The sequence below is a fragment of the Myotis brandtii genome, unplaced genomic scaffold (assembly GCF_000412655.1).
Source record: "Myotis brandtii unplaced genomic scaffold, ASM41265v1 scaffold674, whole genome shotgun sequence".
Taxonomy (NCBI): Eukaryota; Metazoa; Chordata; class Mammalia; order Chiroptera; family Vespertilionidae; genus Myotis; species Myotis brandtii.
Window position 1 is genome coordinate 416,739 of NW_005370630.1, and position 21,948 is coordinate 438,686.

Below are 21,948 nucleotides of genomic sequence, written 5' to 3' on the forward strand. Positions count from 1 at the left end.
CCCCGTCACTCCCCGCCGGGCAGGGGGCGCAGCCTCAGGTCCCCTGGCCCGATGCCGGGGCGGGGGTGCAGCCTGAGGTCCCTTCAAACCCCACGCAGAGGGAGGGGTTTGGGGGGGCACAGCCTCAGGTCCCTGCTGATTGCTCGTTAAGGCTCATTACGGAAACGAGCAGCCATCTTGTGTTAGGGAAACACCCTCCCCATCTCCGCTGTGGGCGCAGCCATCTTGTGTTACAGAAACCTGCCCTCCCCCATCTCCACTGTGGGCTCAGCCATCTTTTGTGGTGGAGTGATGGTCAATTTGCATATTCCCTCTTTGTTATATAGGATGTTGCTCTCACTTAAATATTTGCAAACTTGCTTTTTTTCGGCACATGTGGGGCTTTATGGTCCTCTGTTGCTGTTATTTATTATACTATTCTGTACTTTACAGGAAATGGTCATTTACCTTCCTAAGTTTTTAGAGGGCTGTGAAGACAACACTTTTTCCTGTTCTCTGTCAGTGCACAGTGTCTTTGCAATGTCAACATAAGGGAGATTTAAGCCAACAAGAAATAACAAAATTACATCAGAAAGGATATATGCACCCCTATGTTCATAGCAGCACAATTCACCATAGCTAAGATTTGGAAACAGCCTAAGTGCCCATCAGCAGATGAGTGGATTAAAAAACTGTGGTACATCTACACAATGGAATACTAGGCTGCGGTAAAAAAGAAGGACCTCTTGCCTTTTGCAAACAGCATGGATGGAACTGGAGAGCATTGTGCTAAGTGAAATAAGCCAGTCAGAGAAAGATAAATATCACATGATCTTACTCATTTATGGAATATAATGAACAACATAAACTGATGAACAAAAGCAGATCCAGAGACAGAGAATCATCAATCAGAACATCAAACCTCAGAGGGAAGGTAGGGGAAGGTGGGGGTAAGGGGAAGAGATCAACCAAAGGACTTGTAGGCATGCATATAAGCCTAACCAAGGGACACATATAACAGGGGGGTGAGGGCATGAGTGGGGGGCTAATGGGGGAATAAGGATACATATGTAATACCTAATCAACAAAGAAGTTAAAAGTCCAAAAAAAAAAAAAGCAAAAAAAAAAAGCCAAGCAACCAGAACGACCGATCGCTATGACACCCACTGTGGCCGGCCAACCTCCTATGGCTGGCCTGGCCCCAAATGGCCTCCCCCACTCTGATTGGGAGCAGGACCCCACCTGTGCACGAATTCGTGCACCGCGCCTCTAGTATGAGAATAAGAACCAGTTCATTTACATCAACATTATATGCCCCAGTGACTGAAGAATGCTTAGCACATAGTAAACATATAAAAATAACACTCAGATTATACTTTAAAGAAGTTCAGTGAAAGACACACAGGCAAGAAAATAATATCAATAGGCCTTTAACAGAAATAAACACTAAAGGTATGAAAGTAGAAACTGACTCTGCCTGAGGAGTTTGGAAAATTTCAGAGAGGAAGTAACATCTCAGTTGGATCCTAAAAGATAGTTAGGAGTTGTCTAGGCTGAAAGTATGGCTCTTTCCATATATCCCCTATTGGCTCTGATGATACCAACTCAGGCACAGATACACATAAATGTGTCCACACAGAGCATATTCTGGAGCAGCACTAGGCAATACCTACCACTCACTCCACCCAGAGCTCCTGTTCCCAATTCTTGCTGATTCTAGTGAGCTACAGTAGCCTCACCTGATCATAACAGTAAGAAGAAGAATACAAAATGGTTGCTTTTATTTTAGTTTACTTTGAATTATCAATGTATTAATCTGCAACCAAACAAGCTTATCTCTGTACAGTGGTTCAAACCCATATTCTGAGAGGCTCTGAAGAAAATTTCAACTGTAATATTCCTTTTTGAAAAATCTACCTGACTGGACTAAAGCTGGAGCATTTACCCAAGGCAGATAAATGTGCTGCTATCCAACTAGCAGAGATCATTTGCTGCCACCTAATTAGCAGGATTGTCCTGAGGAAGATCCATCCACCAAACATTAAAAACCTACTATGTGGAAACAAAGATAAGTGGGGCCAGTTTCTGCCCATAGTTCACAGTCTAGTAGAAGAGGACAGACAATCAACTAAAAAGTTTTTTCACACAGGACAATAATATGATCAGATATGCTACACAGAAATATCATTTTAAAAGTAATATAGCCCTAACCGGTTTGGCTCAGTGGATAGAGCATCGGCCTGTGGACTGAAGGGTCCCGGGTTCGATTCTGGTCAAGGGCATGTACCTTGGTTGCTGGCACATCCCCAGTAGGAGGTGTGCAGGAGGCAGCTGATCGATGTTTCTCTCTCATCAATGTTTCTAACTCTCTATCCTTCTCCCTTCCTCTCTGTAAAAAAGAACTTCTACCCTCCTCCCGTAGTAAGAAGCTTAGTCCCCTCACAGCCAAGGTGATATCAGCAGAGCAGCCAGAATCAGTACCCTTGCCCTTTAGTAATGAGGAGCTCCTCTTCAACTCAGGTATCAACAGAGGCCAAGTGGGAAACCTACACTTCTACTTCCACCTGGCAGTAATGAGACAGGGACCTTTTCCCCAGCTGGAGCAGTGTCAAAGGGATCAGCTAAATCAGAAGATTTTAATGGGGTCTAGAATCAATAGACAAAAAACAAAACAAAACACTGAAATGACAGACGTTAGAATTATCTGACAAATATTTTAAAGCAACCATCATAGAAATACTTCAATGAGAGATTCCAAACCCACTTGAAACAAATGAGGAAACAGTCTCAGGGAAGAAGTAGCGGATATAAAGAAAAATAAAATAGGAATTTAGAGCTGAAAAATGTAATAACAATTTAAAAAAACTCAACAGATATACTCAACAGCAGAATGGAGGAGACAATGGAAAGTATTAGTGAACTCACTTGAAGACAGAACAATAGAAATTGCCCAATCTAAACAGCAGAGTGAAATAGACTGAGGGGGAAAAGTTCCTCAGAGACCCATGGGACTAATAGTAAAAGATCTAACATTTGTGTCACTGGAGTCCTGGAAGGAGAGAAAAAAGAAGGCAACACTGAAAATATTCAGAGAAATAATCAATGAAAACTTCCCAAATTTGGCAAAAGGGATAAGTCTACAGATCCAAGAAGCTGAACAAACGCCAGATAGGATAAGCCAGAAAAATTCTACATCAACTCAAATTGTAGTCATACTTATAAAAACTAAAGACAAAGAAAATATCTTGAAAACAGCAAGTGAGAAAAGGCACCTTGTAGGGGAAAGCTACTCTTGATTTTTTCAAAGTACATTTGTCATAAAAAACTATGGAGGCCCGAGGGAAGTGGCACATTTTTCAGGTGGGTGTTGAAAGAAAGAACTGTCAAGTAGTCTTATACCCAAATTCTTCAGGGAAATCAAGACATTCTTGGATGAACAAACACTAAGAGAATTTGTCAGCAGCAGACCCAACTTTAAAGAATGGCTAAAGAAATTTCTCTAAACAGGGAATGATTAAAAAGTAGTATCTTGGAACATTAGGATGAAAAAAACATGGTAAGTAAAAATCTGGGTAAATAAAATCGGCTTTCCTCCTCCTCCTGAGTTTCCTAAATTATGTTGGATGGTTCAATCAAAATTATCACACTTTCTGATATGATTCTAAATATATAGAGAGGAAATGTTTGAGATAATTTTATTATAAATGGAAGAGGATGAGAAGACATAAAGGGAGGTAAGGTTTTTGTACTTCACTTGAACTGGGAAAAGGATGGCACCAGTAGGCATTATGTGTATATAATATAATACCTAGAGCAACCACTTAAAAGAAGATATGTTCAAAACAGTATGATAAAATAGAATTCAAAAAATGTGCAAGTAATCCTCCGGAAGGGAGGAGAAACAAAACAAAAAAACAACACCTAAAATAGCAAACTTAGTTGTGTATAAATGGTCTAACTATACCAACTAAAAGGTAGAGATCAGCCCTAACCGGTTTGGCTCAGTGGACAGAGTGTCGGCCTGCAGACTCAAGGGTCCCAGGTTCGATTCCGATCAAGGGCATGTACCTTGGTTGCAGGCACATACCCACTAGGGAGTGTGCAGGAGGCAGCTGATCGATGTTTCTAACTCTCTATCCTTCTCCCTTCCTCTCTGTAAAAAATCAATAAAATATATATTTTTAAAAAAGTAATATAATAACTTACGGAACCCTAGCCAGTCTGGCTCAGTGAACAGAGCGTCAGCCTGCGGACGAAAGGGTCCCAGGTTCAATTCCAGTCAAAAAGCACATACCCTGGTTGCAGGCTCCTCCCTGGCCCCGGCCCTAGTCAGGGTTCATGTAGGAGGCAACCAATCGCTGTCTCTCACATCAATATTTCTCTCTGTCTCTGTCTCTCTCTCTCTCTTTTAAATATATTTTTATTTACTTCAGAGAGGAAGCGAGAGGGAGAGAGAGAGAAACATCAATAACGAGAGAGAATCATTGATCGGCTGCCTCCTGCACAACCCCCACTGGGGATCGAGCCCACAACCCAGACATGTGCCCTTTACCGGAATTGAAGCCAGGACCTTTCAGTCTACAGACTGATGCTCGATCCACTGAGCCAAACCAGCTAGGGCTCTTCCACTCTCTCTAAAAGTCAATGGAAAAATATCCTCGGGTAAGGATTAAAAACCAAAAACAAAGCAAAAAAACTGTATGGAAAGGTCAAGAATTAGGGCCTGGAGAATAGTTATGAGGTTTCTAGAATCATCCAGGTGGGAAGCAATAAAGGCCTGAATAAGACAATGGCAGAAAGAATGAAAAGAAGGTTAATATCTGAAGCCATCTCTGAGGTAGAATCAACAGGATGCGATGTTTAATCAAAGGCAGGTAATAATTAAAAGATATAATGTGTACAGAGTATGTCTAACACAATGCTTACCTCATACTACACAACGCATTCTCCCCACAATCAATATCTCATCATCATTATTCCTCCCCTGGGTTTAGCTTTCTAACTAGTCTTATGGTTTCCTTCATATATCTTGAACATGCTTAGTCCTTATTCCCATCCATTTTACATAATACAGCCAAAACCTTCTGAAATGTCAACCTGAAGTCACTCTCCTCTTAAAATTATTCAATGATGCCCTATTACTCTTAGAATAAAACCCACAATCAGCATGGCAAACAAGCCTTTCACTCCTGCTTATAAAGATTTCATTCCCTGCCTACCAGCACATTTGTACACATTCCTGATCCCTTTACCTGGATTACCCTCCCCCAACTGAGGCCTGGCTAATCACTCACTGTTGAGGATTCATTTCCATTTCATGGAAGACAAATATAAAGTACAGAGATTAGTAGTTATTCTTTTTTTCCCTGCATAAAGTATAAGTACGGGAGAAGGGCTGAAGGGAGGGTACTGCAACAGACCACATGAGAGATGACCAAATGCCTGATTTAGAGTGCTATTTTAGGCATGAAAAAGTGGGCTAGAGTTAGAATATGCAGAAAGAATTTAGCAAGTGAGTGGTAGATATGAAACTGAGGAAAAAAAGAGTTAAAGGCAATTCAGCAATTCCAAATTGAGGTGTTCAGAGAAGCAGTGGGAAGAGATCCTGTAATCTTATGTGCTATCAGTAAGTCAGAAACCAGCATCAATGTCGAACAGCCAAATCAGTGGCTTGTTGAACCTCTGTTCTTTGGATGGGCCCTCGACAGAGGAAGGACTGGGCCTCGACCTACTTTTCACTGAAGTCCAACAATGCCATTGTGCTGGCCACTGTATGTTTGTTGGTCGGCTCCAAACACAAAGGCTAGCAGACATCCCATCCTGCTGGCTTGGTTTAAAGAAGAAAGGAGAGCTTTGTTACTGCCCTGGGTAATTCCAGGACATGCATCCCAAGAGTACCCTGTGGGAGGGTTGTGCTCCAAAGGAGCCTCCTGTTCTCAGCTCAAGGTTCCAAGCCACTGCAAGCACACATCCGTACATCTGCCAAGGCCCAAGTGTGTGCTGGTTCAGCCTCCACTCCAGGAAGTCCACCAGGGCCTGTCTGACTTAATCAGTAGTACTAAACTGACTCAAAGAGAAAGGGAACCCAAAATGTGTTTCAGAATATTTAATGTTTCACTTTCTGCTTTCAGATATGCTCATCTACTGCCCAGAATACTCTTCTTCCCCTTCATAGCTTTGCTAATTTTTATTCATCCTTCTAAACCCAGTCTGAGGCTCTTATTTTAGAAAGCATTTCCTGATACCCCATCCCATACTTTGTACCATTTTAGCGTCCTGTATGTATTTCTACTATTGTTTATCACATTGTACTAAAACCTCGATAGCAGAGACCAGGTGTTTCTCAACTTTGTCAGCCCAGGAGCCAGTAAAGTGAACAATAAATTGTTGAATGAACAAATGAATAAGTACAGTTAAATAAATGGAGGCAGGTTTTAACTTCCCTCTTTTACTGGAAACCCTCCCAATTTAGTCATTATGGTAATTTAAGATCAAAAAGAGAAATATGCTTTTAGAGCAATTTTCTGATAAATACCATGCAAAACAAATATTAATAATGCCTATTATATGGCAGATACTATGGTAGCACTGAATATAAAGAGTAATACAAAACAGTGTGTTTGGCCACTCAGTGATATGAAGTTCTGAGAAACCTTTTACCACTCTAATCAGCAGACTCCTTAAAGTAGTCAGAATCACATGAACTTAAAAAAATATAACTGATATCTTTTTTTGGAAATTATAGAAGATAGTTCTTTTATCAGCCCCTGAAAGCCAAGTAGAAGAGGCCATAAAGATATCTTCCCTCACTTCCTTCATGTTTCCCACAGAGAGACACTTACTATAAACCCACTCACCACTTTAAGGAACATAGGTTTAACATACCTGAAGTAGTACAAGTGTTTTTCTATGCATGTAAGCTACTATAAACATTAAAATGATTGTTTACCCACAGATTCAAAAAAGTATGATTAAGCTTTCCCCATAGATTTTTAACTTTTAATCAAACAACTCATAATCAAACTCAAATTTGTTTAAATAAACATTAAAAAGATAAATCTGTAGAACAAATTGTCTCAAAGAAATAAACTAAGATAAGAAAACTGTTCCCTTTACCCCATGAAGCTCTGCTAGCAATCAATGGTCTCAGACATGATTTAAGATCAAGCCAGGGCTCCTGACCATTCATCCAGCCTGCTTTCCTATCCAAAATTCATAATAACTCTACCAATACATGGCTATTGGAGCCATGTTTTAAAAGCATTCTTCCTTCTGGCTTGCTACCTACATCTGCTACAACCTGGCACTCTCCACACCCAGACAGGAATCTCTGACATTCTCCTGGTGATTGAGCTCAGTGAAAGGAGCACAGAGCAATCTGTTAAGGAAGACAAAGCACCCTGCTTGCCCACCAGATTTGAAGAGCAGGGGCTTCACAGTAACAAAATAAAAGTGGAAACCAAAAGAGGTTAGATTTCTAATTAGGGTGATTTATATTAAAGGAAACTCTGTCCTCAAATGAAGCAATCATTTCTTTTACCTCTTCTGCCAATATCAGAACATGGCTTGACCTCTGGATAAGGAAGAAGTCAAGCAAAAGTTAAAGAAGGCAAACTAAAAGCTCAAATGGTATCTTCTAGTGGCAGAAGGTTGGCAGGGGGGTAGAAAGGGAGAAAAGGCTTTAGAGCTTTCCAATTTGCTATGTAGAAGACATCTTCCCGGCACAACAGTCACTCCAATTGCAGGCAGAAATATCAGAACATGGCTTGACCTCTGGGTAAGGAAGAAGTCAAGCAAAAGTTAAAGAAGGCAAACTAAAAGCTCAAATGGTATCTTCTAGTGGCAGAAGGTTGGCAGGGGGGTAGAAAGGGAGAAAAGGCTTTAGAGCTTTCCAATTTGCTATGTAGAAGACATCTTCCCGGCACAACAGTCACTCCAATTGCAGGCAGAAATCTCCTCTGAAGGCTAAGGGTCAGATAGGTAACTAAATACCTAGAAATTCACAAAGATTTCTTGGCACTATCAAAGGAAGGGGTGGGGAAAGAGGAACCAGTCAGTTCTGCTTCTATTGCAGAGAAAACAGATTTGAGGTCTGGTGTACACATTAAGTATCTACATCTTCAAGGAAAAAGAGAGAGCCTTTTCTTTTCCTTAGTTTCAGACCATCTCAAGTGTCAGAATGATGTGCCCTCTTAAATGAGAGAGTAAACGAGAAAATTCAGATGGTTCATCTTGAGTGAAGTAGTCTAGATTTATTTTACCAACTTGTTCAAAGTATCTTTCCTCTGTCAGCCACTGGGACTCTGGGAAGCAGTTAATGCTCATCTATGGCCAACTCCCAATTCAAGCAAAGCAGCAGATCTGGATATAATGTCACTCAGAAGGGTTTTGGGGATTCTAAATTGTAAAAAAAAAAAAATGTTCTAAATGACTAGAAGCAGAAAATAACCATAACACAGAATTCTGAACCCTTTTCCAAACAAATTCAGATGGTCCTGACACACAATTTCATTTCATAAGTTCATTGAGAACAGGTGTGATGCCATGCTTAGATCAGTGACTGGCAAAATAGGCCTCAATAAATAGTTGTTACATAAATTAAGTAAAGTGTCCCTAATCATTGTATGTCCCTAACTTACATATAGGGATCCCTTCTCCACTCTCCATAATCAGCTCTTACCAGATAACTCACTCAGTCTTTAGACTAGAGCTTAAGGTCTTGTCCAAGGGAGGGCCTTAAAGATGCAGAGGTGTGCTATTCTTGGAAGGCTCAGACAAAGACTGTCTGGTCTTCTATAGTGAAGAGACTACAGATAATCCCCAACTTACAATGGTTTGACTTAACAATTTTTTGACATAATGATGGTGCAAAGCAATATGCATTCAGTAGAAATCACACTTTGAATTTTGATATTTTCCTGGGCTATCGATATGCAGTATGATACTCTCTCATGATGCTGGGCAGCAGCAGTGAGCCACAACTCCCAGTCAGGCATGCAGTCATGAGGGCAAACAACTGGTACTCTACAGTGTACTGTGTCACCAGTGTTTTTGAATAGTGTGTTCTGAGCAAGTTTAAGGCAGGCTAGGCTAAACTATGATGTTCAGCAGGTTAGGTGTATTAAATACATTTTCAACTTGATATATATTTTTTTAAATATATATTTTATTGATTTTTTTTTTTACAGAGAAGAAGGGAGAGGGATAGAGAGTCAGAAACATCGATGAGAGAGATCGATCAGCTGCCTCCTGCACGCCCCCCACTGGGGATGTGCCCGAAACCAAGGCACATGCCCTTGACCGGAATCAAACCTGGGACCCTTCAGTCCGCAGGCCGACGCTCTATCCACTGAGCCAATCCGGTGAATGTTTCCTTATCTTCTAGGTATTCTCAGAAAAGTATTTCTATGATCTTATGTATAGGATAAGTTAGTCGATATCAACATACATTACATTACCCTTATTTATCTCACTTGCCATGGATAGATAAAAAAAATTTTCAAAAGTACATGTTCATAGGGAAAACAATGCCCAAGGGCATGAAATAACAATATAATATGAAAGAGCAGAACTGAAAGGCAAGCCATTATAAGGCCCATATCATACACTTTCCTTCTATAACATCCTTGCCAAGCAGTTAAAGCAATTCATATTTTAGCTTTATCAGGTTAACAAGTTAGTAAATAGAATAAGAAGCACATTCACCATAACTATCCTTAATTGTGGTGCCCTCAATTGTGTCAACACTCCAGCCTTCCAACGTTTAAGAACTTGGTCTTTAGCTTCCCTAGCTTGATGGAAAAACAGTGCATGAAGAAGCCTGACTACTTCCTCTACCCACCCCTACCTCTTCAGTGACCTCTACCAATTTGGTGCTAGTGGCAAACAAAACAGAAAATGGTCACAGTCCTCATTGAACTGATATATGGAAAGAGACATAAACAAACAAACATTCAAATAAATGAAGAATTCTGAGATGTTATGAGATGTGCTACAATGAAAAAGGAAAGGGTGGTTTCCAAGAGAATAATAAGTGAAGTCATGACCTAGTTGGGGGGAGGTTATGAGGAAAAGCCACTACAATGAAGTGAAAATTTAAACTAAGATTTGAAAATTGAAGAACTAAGTAGGTAAAAAGTGGGAGGCCAGCTTTTCAAGTATTATTTAATCTCTCTAAGTCTCTGTTTCTTCTTAAATAAAATAGCAATAATAATGGCTATATCTCAGAGGGTTGTCATAAGGATGAAAAAAGAAAATGCAATTAACATTCTAAAAATATGAGCTACTTCTTTAATGAGTATGTAATGATTTGATCATCAGAAAAGTTTTTTAGAAAGTGTCCCTGCCCTGGTCAGTGTTGCTCAGTGGTTAGAGTGTCGGCCCACACACCAAAGGGTGACAGGTTCAATTCTCCATCAAGGGCACATACCTGGGTTGCAGGTTCAATACCCAGCCCTGGTCAGGGCACGTGCGTGAGGTAACCAATCGATATGTCTCTCGCGCATCAATGTTTCTCTCTCACTCTCTCTCTCCACCCCCTCTCCCTTCCACTCTCTCTAAAATCAATGGAAAAAATAGCCTCAGGTGAGGATTAATAAAAAAAACAAAAAATAAAAATTAAATAAAAAGTGTCCCTGATACTGCCAAGTACAATAAATCATTGGTTTAAAAAAAATGAAATATTTTGCCTAGCCGGCATGGCTCAGTGGTTGAGTATCAAGCTATAAACCAGGAGTTCATGGTTCAATTCTTGGTCAGGGCACATGCCCAGGTTGCAGGCTGGATCCCCAGTGTGGGGCATGCAGGAGGCAGCCAATCAATTATTCTCTCTCATTATTGATGTTTCTATCTCTCCCACTTCCTTCCTCTCTGAAATCAATAAAAATATATTTTTTTTAAAAAAGAAGTCTAGTGCTCAGTTCTGTTCCTTCTGGGTATACCAGGAATACATGTTTGACTGGCTAGCTGGATAGAAAATAAGTTGTTGAGCAAGTTAGTTACAGAGTCAAAGTATGACTACACAAGAGGTCTTACAATTGAACAGTGCAAAAGGCCATTAGGCCATTCAGAAATTATTCCATTCATGAGGCAAGTGTTCCAGCCATTTACAGGTGCTAAAATGTGTTAGAAAATTTACCTTGACTTCACTTTTTATGAGACTGACGTGCTACCTACTGCGCTAACGAGGCACCTTGACTTCACTTTTTAGATGCCATAAAATGTTTGCTTCCTTTCCTCCCTATTTAATCATCAGCCAATATCCATAAAGTATCTTCCAAACACAGGGCACTATTAAAAGATTAGAAGTATACAAATGAGTAAGATACTATCCCTGCTGTCATCTACACTAACAAAAGAGAAAGATGCAAATTGACCGTACCTTTACGACACACACCAGCCAATCAGGAGTGAGTATGCAAATTAACCCAACAAAGATGACGGGTTAATTTGCATGCGCAGGGACCGAGTGGGTGGGGCGGGACACTTGCATCTTTGCCATGGCGACGACGCAGGCGGGATGCACCACCCCAGCCGCTCTGGGCCTCTGGGCAGCATGGGAAGGCGGAAAGGCGGTTCCGGTCAGAGTGAAGGCAGTGCTGGCAGCCAGGGGAAGGAAGGCCCATTCTTGCACGAATCTTCATGCATTGGGCCTCTAGTATATAATAACCAGAAACTAATTGGTTTTACAAAGCACTTTCATAGTAACCTCTTTGAACCTTGTAGCATCTTGAGACATTCTTGTCATCCTTTTTTTTTTTAATCCTCACCCGAGGATATTTTTCCCATTAATTTTTTAGAGAGAGGGGAAGGGAGGGAGAAAAAGGAAGTGAGAGAAACATTGACATGAAAGAGACACATCGATTGGTTGCCTCCCTGCACATGCCATAAAAGGGACTAGGATGAACCTGCAACCAAGGTATGCAACTAAGGTTATAAACTACACTGTAATCAATGAGGAAATCACTAAAGGTTTTAAGCCAGAAAATGCCACTGTTTATTCAATCAACAAATGTAATAAGCAGCTATTATTTGTCAGGCACTGTGCTAGGAGTCAATGGATATCAATATAAATAAAATAGTCAAGGAATTTATAATCTGCATAACAGACACAAAGAATGAATTAAAATCAATTCTATATAATAAAAGCCTAATAAGCAAATCGACCAAATGGCAGAATGACCAGCGGGATGACCGGTCGCTATGACGCACACTGACCACCAGGGGGCAGACGCTCAATGCAGGAGCTGCCTCCAGCCCTAGGCCCCAGGCCAGCCAAGGCAGATGCCAGTGGGGGGCCCCCCCGATTGCCCCAGTGGTCACCCCACAGATCGGCCCTGATCGCCGGCCAGGCCTAAGAACCCTACCCATGCACAAATTTCGTGCACTGGGCCTCTAGTAATAAACATTATGACAAATACTATTGTATTATGGGAGCATACAGAAGACTTACCTAACTAATCTTGGGAGACCATAAAAGGCTCCCCAGAGTGACACAGAACTAAGCTGGGTCCTGATGGTTAAGCCAATGCAAGATGGAGAGGTTGTGTTTTAGACAGAGGGAAGAGTTGGTGTAGAGGCTCAAAGGTAGAAAGGGTCATGTCCTATTTGTGGAACTGAAAGAGGTTTAGTACAGCTATAGTGCTCAGCTGAGACAGGAGCAAAGAGGTCAGAGAGGTAAGCAGTGAAGCTACACAGATCAAAAACAGCAGGATCAGATGTTTTTACTTTATCCTGAGGGCAATGAGGAGTCATAAAAGGGTTTTGCAGAGTAAAACAAAATTATATTTATATTAAACACTGTGGTGTTGGTATAAGACAGACAAACAGGCCAATGGAACAGAATAGAAAGCTCAGAAACAAACCCTCATATATCAATGGGGAAAGGACAGTCTCTGTAACAAATGAGAAATGCAAATAAAAACCACAGTGAGATATCAGCTCACACCCATTAGGTTGACTACTATAGAAAAAAACAAAACAGAAAGTAACTAGAGTTGATGAGGATGTGGAGAAACTGGAACCCTTGTACACTATTGGTGGGATTGTAAAATGGTAAAACTACTACAGAAAACAGTATGGCAGTTCCTCAAAAAATTAAAAATAGAACTACCATATCATCCAGCAATCCCACTTCTGGGTTTATATCTAAAAAGAATTAAAAAATAAGATAAAATAAAAAGAATTGCAAGCAGGGTCTCGAAGAGATCTATGCATACCCATGTTCAACCCAAATGCCCATCAACAAATGACTGGATAAGTAAAATGTGTATAATATTATTCGGTGCAGGCAGAGCCCAGCACTGAGAGGGTCTCCGCCACATCCCCCCACTGTTCTGGAAGTGAAGGCCCAAAGGATATGGAGGGAGGAGGGTGTTGGTTGGAAAGAGCGAGTGCCTTGGGTGGGAGAAGCCAGGACTCATGAAGGAGGGACAGGAAGGGGCTATGACAGCCCTGCCCCATCTGCGGGAACCTGAGGGCCCAACTGGGGGCAAGCGCCCTCCCCACCAGTAGCTCCCCAGATGTTGGGTCAGGATGCCTGGCCTCTGTGTCCAGAAGGGACCCTCCTATGGTCTTTGTCTTGATCTTTCTTAATAAACGGTGCTATCCCCGAAAAGTAGCCCAGCCTAGGCTCTCCTGTTGCTTCTTCTATCCTAAGCCCTTCTTTGTGTTAGAGATCCCAGCTTTAATAAATGTACCCTCAAAATCACCTGGACTCGCTTTGTGAAACCTTTCCTGCATGAAGTCAAGAACCCACACACTACCAGCTAGCTCTAGGTAGACCCACTCAGGGCCAGGTTCCCTTTCCAGTAACAGTGATGAGATTTAAAAAAGGAGAGGTCAGGGATGAAGGAAAAGAGAACTATCTGCCCGGCTGGTGTGGCTCATTGGTTGAGTATCGACCTAAGAACCAAGAGTTCACCGGTTGATTCCTGGTCAAGGCACATGCCCAGGTTGCAGGCTTGATCCCCAGAAGGGAGCATGCAGGAAGCAGCCAATCAATAATGTTTATCTCTATTGATGTTGCTATCTCTCTCTTCCTCTCGTTTCCTCTCTAAAGTTAAAAAAAAAAAGTTAATTGTCATTTGTAGAAAAAGTGAGCACTATACAAATACTTTTGCAAGTTATTAACTTTCCAGAAGCAAACTAGCAAGGTGATGTTTCTATCTCTCCTTCTCCCTTCCTGTCTAAAATCAATAAAAATATAGTTTTTTTAAAAAAAGAGTCAGCACAGACCCAATTCCTGTGAATGATATACCACTTTTCAAGTTAAGAAAAAACAGTTGTCAAAACTTCTATTAGAAACAGGATCGGGAGAGACCAAGATGGCGGCATAGGTAAACACCGGAGACTGCTGCCGCAAACAACCACTTCAAAAATACAACTAAAAGACGGAACGGACATCACCCAGAACCACAGGAAGGCTGGCTGAGGAGAGACTCTTCAACTAGAAGGAAAAATAACAGCACCCCGAGGCTCAGAGGAGGCGCAGTGTGGAAAATACTCAGGTGCGGAGGTGCGCGCGCAAAGCGGGCTGGTGGCTGAGAGCGCGGTTGTCGTTTTCGGTCAGGGGGGAGTCTCAGACTCTGAGCTCCAGATACGGGCGAATCGCTGGGGACTCGGACTCAAACGGGAGAAGCGGGAGTGTCTGGCATCAGTTGGAAGGCAGCTTTCTCTCCGAGGTTTGCAGTGGTTCCTGGGGTTCTGAGAAGCAGAGCCTCTGGGAACGGGACTGAGGGCACCATAACCGCTCCCTCCGCCCGCCCTGTTGAGCCCGCCCCGCCCAAGCCCTGCGCAGAGCCATTTGCCGGATCGCCTCAGGCAAAGGCTAGATTAGCCCCTCCCCAGAGGACAGAAGTTTTCCGCGGCAGACACAGCTGATTCACACAGCCAGTCGGCCTGGTGGTCAAATCCCTCTAGTATTAACTACAACAATCAAGGCTCAACTAGAACAAGACTGCGCACAAAGACCACTAGGGGGTGCACCAAGAAAGCATAAAAAATGCGGAGACAAAAAAACATCACAGAAATGGAGGATATAGAGCTAAAAAACGCAATTTTGAGGGCTTGCAATAAACTTCTGGAGAGCCTCACGAAAACTAATGAGACCCTCGATGCTATGATAAAGAAACGACTAGAAATTAAGCATACACGGTCTGAAATAAAGAATATTACACCCAATAGCAGACCAGAGGAGCGCAAGAATCAAGCCAAAGATCTGAAATGCGAAGAAGCAAAAAACACCCAACCGGAAAAGCAAAATGAAAAAAGAATCCGAAAATACGAAGATAGTGTAAGGAGCCTCTGGGACAGCTTCAAGCGTACCAACATCAGAATAATAGGGGTGCCAGAAGATGAGAGAGAGCAAGAAATTGAAAACCTATTTGAAGAAATAATGGCAGAAAACTTCCCCCACCTGGTGAAAGAAATGGATTTACAGGTCCAAGAAGCGCAGAGAACCCCAAACAAAAGGAATCCAAAGAGGACCACACCAAGACACATCATAATTAAAATGCCAAGAGCAAAAGACAAAGAGAGAATCTTAAAAGCAGCAAGAGAAAGAGTCGCAATTACCTACAAGGGAATACCCATACGACTGTCAGCTGATTTCTCAACAGAAACTTTGCAGGCCAGAAGGGAATGGCAAGAAATATTCAAAGTGCTGAATACCAAGAACCTACAACCAAGAATACTTTATCCAGCAAAGCTATCATTCAGAATTGAAGGTCAGATAAAGAGCTTCACAGATAAGGAAAAGCTAAAGGAGTTCATCACCACTAAACCAGTATTATACGAAATGCTGAAAGGTATCCTTTAAGAGGAGGAAGAAGAAAAAGGTAAAGATACAAATTGTGAACAACAAACATGCATCTATCAACAAGTGAATCTAAGAATCAAGTGAATAAATAATCTGATGTACAGAATGAACTGGTGATTATAATGAATCAGGGACATAGAAAGGGAATGGACTGACTATTCTTGGCGGGGAAAGGGGAATGGGAGATGCGGGAAGAAACTGGACAAAAATCGTGCACCTATGGATGAGGACAGTGGGTGGGGAGTGAGGGCGGAGGGTGGGGCGGGAACTGGGAGGAGGGGAGTTATGGGGGGGAAAAAAAGAGGAACAAATGTAACCTGAACAATAAAGATTTAATTTAAAAAAAAAAAAAAGAAACAGGATCAGCCTAAACTTAAAAAGAGTTCTGTAAATTCAACTGCACCTCCCAAGGTATTTTTTTCCATTGATTTTTAGAGAGAGTAGACGGGAGAGGAAGAGACAGAGAGAAACACTGATGTGAGAGAGACCACATCAATTGGTTGCCTCCCGCATGTCCCTGACCAGGGCCGGGTGCCTGCAACCAAGGTATGTGCCTTTGACTGGAATCAAATCCGGGACCCTTCAGACCGTAGGCCAAAGCTCTATCCACTGAGCCAAACCAGCTAGGGCTAAAAAAGTATTCTACTGATATACACAAGCTAGCATTGTGATGCAAATTCTAAACAATGCTAATTTTCAGTCCAGTAGCCATCAGTTGGTAGTCATAATATCTGCTTTCCTGTTATCTTTGCAAACAGTTTTTCAGGACACAATGTTGCTTTAGGCCTAGTCCAAAGGTTATTTTGCCCTCTTTTAACATACCAAAGATTTGTTTTTTAAAATCTTCATTGTTGAAAGTATTACATATGTCCCCTTTTCCTCCCATTGACCAATGCTAGCCCACCTCCTCCCCACCCCAGGCCTTCACCACCCTACTATGTCCATGGGTTATGCATATATGCACACATCATACCAAAAGTTTGAGGCCTAAGAGGCACAAGGCAGCTCCTTTGGGATGGCAGCTCCAAATTGCATTTCTGGCTCCATTTTAAGGTAGCTCCATATGTATATCAGATGTCTTTGTGGCTAACAGTTTAACTGCCGGAAGCTCAAGTATTAGGAAGCAGTATTCATTTATTCATCCATGCAACTTATATCCATAATATTTATTGTATGCTTTTATGTGCCAGTTATGAAGCCTCGGCAGTAACAAAATAGCCAAGCCTAAAGAGCTTAAAGTCTAGTAAACACAATTATAACCAGCCAGAACCTGATTCAAATCCCAGCTCCACTACTTAGCTAAGAGATTTTAGATAATTTCTTTCACAGCCTTCAGATTTCTAATCTGTAAAACAGAAAAAATACCACCTATTTCATGGGATTGAGTGATAATTAAACAACATATGGGGGTAGGTGAAGTTTAGCAGGCTCTGGCATATAGAAAGCATTAGAAAGAAAAATAACATTATTTAAAAAATATATTTTTATTGATTTCAGAGAGGAAGAAAGAGATAGAAACCTCAATGATGAGAGAGAATCATTAATGGGCTGCCTCCTGCTCGCCTCTCACTGGGGATCAAGCCTGCAATCCAAGCATGTGCCCTGACGGGGAATCAAACTGTGACCTCCTGGTTCATAGGTTGACGCTCAACCACTGAACAACACCAGCTTGGTGAAAAATAACTTATTTTTCATTATTATTACTCAGGAAGTAATACAGCAGTTTAAAACGGCTCCTTCCAAATCAGTGAAATGTTTCCTAGTGAAAAAGCTAATAAACAGGATCTGAACAACGAAGGTATCACTCAGTATTTCTTGGAATGCTGATCCTCTATGAAGTTATCTCCTCTTGGATGTCTAATAAATATTTCAAACTAAACCTTGCTAGTTTGCTTTTGGCTCATTTCAAAATTGACCTCTTGATCATCTCCCATCATGTATTTCTTATCGTCTTATCCATCTCCATCAACAGCAACTCTATCCTTCAGGTGTTCAGGCCTCAAATCTCAGAGTTATCCTTACTTCTTTCATCTTCTTACATCCCAAACTGAATGCATCAGGAAAACCTATTTTCTCTACTTTCTAAGTAGATGCAGAACCACCAACTCCACTGCGACCACTCTGGTCCAAGTTACCTTTGCATATCTCTCATCTTTTTTGCACTGTTGTTATTTATTGCACAGACTCTATTGCAATAGTCTCTTAACTAATCTTCCTACTTTCACCCTTGCCTCCTTTTCGTTCTAATTCACTGTACAGTAGCCAGGGTGATCCTCTTAAAAGTTAAGTCACATCATGTCATACCTCTACTCAAAAACCTCCAAAGATTTCATAATTCATCCTGAGTAAAGCCTGAAGCTCTTACAATGATCTATAAGACTATGTGACCTGGCCTGTGTTTCCTCTCTGACCGCCATCTACCACTATTCTTTTTACTCTCACCACTGCCGCCACATCACCCTCGTTGGAGTTCCTTGACTACACCAGGCACATATCTGCCACTATGTCTTTGTACTTGCTGTTCCCACAGCCTAGAACACTCTTTCTCCAGATATTCACACAGCTAGTTCCCTTTCCGTGGTCGGCAAACTGCAGCTCGCGAGCCACATGCGGCTCTTTGGCCCCTTGAGTGTTTCTCTTCCTAAGCCTTAGGAGTACCCTAATTAAGTTAAGAACAATGTACCTACCTATATAGTTTAAGTTTAAAAAAATTGGCTCTCAAAAGAAATTTAAATCGTTGTACTGTTGATATTTGGCTCTGTTGACTAATGAGTTTGCCAACCACTGCTAGCTTCTTAACTTTTGCCTTTTCTATAAGATCTTCCCTGTCCATATAATTGAAATTGCAAACTCCACAACACTTGATACCATATATATTACTGTTTGTTTTCTTAGTTAGTCTAACTCTTCTGCCCACGCACTGCTGATTACAATGTAAATTCCCAAAGGGCAGACATTATTATTTGTTAATTATTATATTCCCAGCACCTGGAATAGTGCTGGACACATTGTAGGAGCCCAATACATCTTTTTTTTAATAAATAAATGAGCCAGAAGCAAACTAGCAAGTCAGGGAAAAACTGCTTTAAGAATAAAGTAAACTAAATGAACTCTTTTATTACTTGTGGGTTAGACTGCCAACTTTAAATTCTTGTTTCTTAAATGTCATAGGAGTTACTAAAAATAAGAGCCTAAAACATGTACAATTTATTTAGGTTTTTTATTGCTAAATGACCAAATAAAAAAATTAAAGCTTTTTTAAAAGTAAATAAGATGCCAACATGTATTTATAGGAATACTTTTAGCTATTTTTACAAGTATAAATGAAATAAGCAAACTTCTAATTTATGAAGGGACTTGATGTGACATTTCACACTACTTTTGACTTCTGGCTCTTTCCACTGGGACTAATTCAGTTTTCTTAAAACTAGGTCTACACTAAACAATCAACTATAAACATCTTACACTTATACAGTTGACCCTTGAACAAGGTAAGGTTATGGGAGTCGACCCCTCTGTGCAGTCGAAAATCCTTATATAACTTTTGAATCCCCAAAAACTTAACTACTAGTAGCCTACTGTTGATGAGAAGCCTTACAGATAACACACTGTTGATTAACATATATTTTGTATGTAATATATATTACATACTGTATTCTTATAATAAAACTAGAGGCCCACTGCACAGATTCGTGCACCAGTGGAGTCCTTTGGTCTGGCCTGCGGGATCAGGCTGAAACCGGCTTTCTGACATCCCCCGAGGGGTCCCGGGTTGTGAGAGAGTGCAGGCCAGGCCGAGGGACCCCATTGGTGCATGATCAGGGCTAGGGAGGGACGCAGGAGGTTGGCCGGCTGGGGAAGGACCGTGGGAGGGTTCCAGGGCATGTCCGGCCTGTCTCACTCAGTCCTGATCAGCCAGACCCCAGCAGCAAGCTAACCTACCGGTTGGAGCGTCTGCCCCCTGTGGTCAGTGCACATCATAGCAAGTGGTTGAGAGGCCTTAGCACAGCCGTGGGCAAACTACGGCCCGCAGGCCAGATCCGGCCCGTTTGAAATGAATAAAACTAAAAAAAAAAAAGACCATACCCTTTTATGTAATGATGTTTACTTTGAATTTATATTAGTTCACACAAACACTCCATCCATGCTTTTGTTCCGGCCCTCCGGTCCAGTTTAAGAACCCACTGTGGCCCTCGAGTCAAAAAGTTTGCCCACCCCTGTAACTAGACCACTAATAGCAGGGCCACACAACTCTCTCAGGGCACAGAGAGAAAGCTAAGGCCCAGCATATTAGGTTTTTATTATATAGGATAAGCTAAAGAAAGTAAAATGTTAAAGGGAAATAAAATACATTTTACAGATTTTATTGAAAAAATTCTGGGGGGGGAAAAAGGAAAAAATTATGTGTATAAGTGGACTCACAGTTCAAGTCATGTTGTTCAAGGGTCAACTGTACTATCGGCACAACCATACAGTGCATTATTACAGCCCTGTGTGATTTTGTAGGTCAGGAATTCAGAAGTCTGAACTCCATTAGAAAACCTGGGATTTGACATAACTTGGAAAGTGGGAGAGTGAAGAGAAGTAAGAGCATTCTAGGCCCTGGAAGGTATATATCTAGGGCCAGCATGTATAGAAGACAGCAAAAAGACCCATCTAACTAAAGGGAGGGATTCATATTCTGAAATCAGATTAGAGAGAGTCTAGAATGCTAAACAGAAGTTTTTAAACAGAAGCATACACTATCAAAGTATGTCTAATGAAGATTATCTAAGTAGTAGCATATCAAATTGAAGCAAAGAAAGACTAGAGACAGGAAAACGAGCCACAAAGTATTTGCAGGAATTCAGCCATGGAATAAGATTGTGACAAGAATGGAGAGAAAAAATAACCAGAAAGACATTAAAGAGAAAATATTAGGGTAGGATTGGGAACTGATTCAATTCAAGAGATGAGGAAAAAGTCAAAACTAACATCATATCTTTTATTTGGCTGGATAAGGATCCTAACAATAGCAAATGGTAAGATTGAAAAGGGTGACCTGAGCTAAGTTGTATTTAAAATAGTGGAAAACAGCTCTAGCCAGTTTGGCTCAGTGGATAGAGCGTTGGCCTACAGACTAAAGGGTCCTGCAGTTGATTCCAGTCAAGGGCACACGCCCGGGTTGCAGGCTCAATCCCCAGTAGGGGGCATGCAGGAACATCATCATTGATGTTTCTATCTCTCTCTCCCTCTCCCTTCCTCTCTGAAATCAATAAAAATGTATTTAAAGAAAAATAGTTTCTAAGGAAGGGCATAGTAAGAAATATTTTGTTATCCCAGTCACTAAACACTGAGTTCATGAAAGACACTACAGTGGAATAAAAATGGTCTTTAAGATGTACAGTCTAATAATTCACCTTCCTTTGAATCAAAGCTTACCAATAAAATGCAGCTTAAGTGACATTATGGAACTTCCAAAGCTAGGTCATAAGAAGTCTTGCTCTTGCTGCTTCCATTTGGGTGACTTGTACCTCTCGTTAGTCACCATAAGAAGTCTAACACTATCCTGAGATCACTAAGCTGTGGGGAGCTCAAGCCATGAGGAGATGACCTAAAGAATGAGACACCATGTAGTGAAAAAGAGGCCCACAGACAGAGAAAGACAAATACCATATGATCTCATTTATATGTGGAATCTAATGAACAAAATAAACAGATGAACAAAATAGAAACAGAGGCATGGAGAGCTGTCAGATGGGAGGGGGTTGGAGAACTGGATGAAAGAAGATGAAGGGATTAAGCAAAAGAACACACACACACACACACACACACATATCACATAGACACAGACAACAGTGTGGTGACAGAAGGAAAGAGGATTGGGGGATAGGTGGAGGTGGGCAAAGAGAGGCAAAATGGGAACAGGCTTTGCTTGGGGCAATGGGCGTGCAATGCAGTGTGCAGGTGGTCTTTTATTGAATTGTACACTTGAAATCTGTAACTCAATAAATTCAACTAAAAAGAAAGAAAGGGCCCTAACTGGTTTGGCTCAGTGGATAGAGCGTCGGCCTGCGGACTGAAGGGTCCCAGGTTCGATTCCGGTCAAGGGCATGTACCTTGGTTGCAGGCACATCCCCAGTAGGGAGTGTGCAGGAGGCAGCTGATCGATG

At 41.4% G+C, this 21,948-nt stretch overlaps 1 protein-coding gene across 6 annotated transcripts in view; it reads right to left on the minus strand.

Moving 5' to 3' along the window:
* The window catches only part of TESK2 (testis-specific kinase 2), a 110,960-nt gene that overhangs the window by 17,827 nt on the left and 71,185 nt on the right, over window positions 1-21,948 (minus strand). Inside the window, exon 2 of one of the 6 annotated variants that reach the window (XM_014529215.1) lies at window positions 8,245-8,376. The exons of the other annotated variants lie outside the window; for them this stretch is intronic. Coding sequence (XP_014384701.1) covers window positions 8,245-8,304 — 60 coding nt within the window. The 5' untranslated portion in view covers window positions 8,305-8,376. The remainder of the gene's footprint in view (window positions 1-8,244; window positions 8,377-21,948) is intronic. 6 annotated transcript variants of the gene reach the window in all.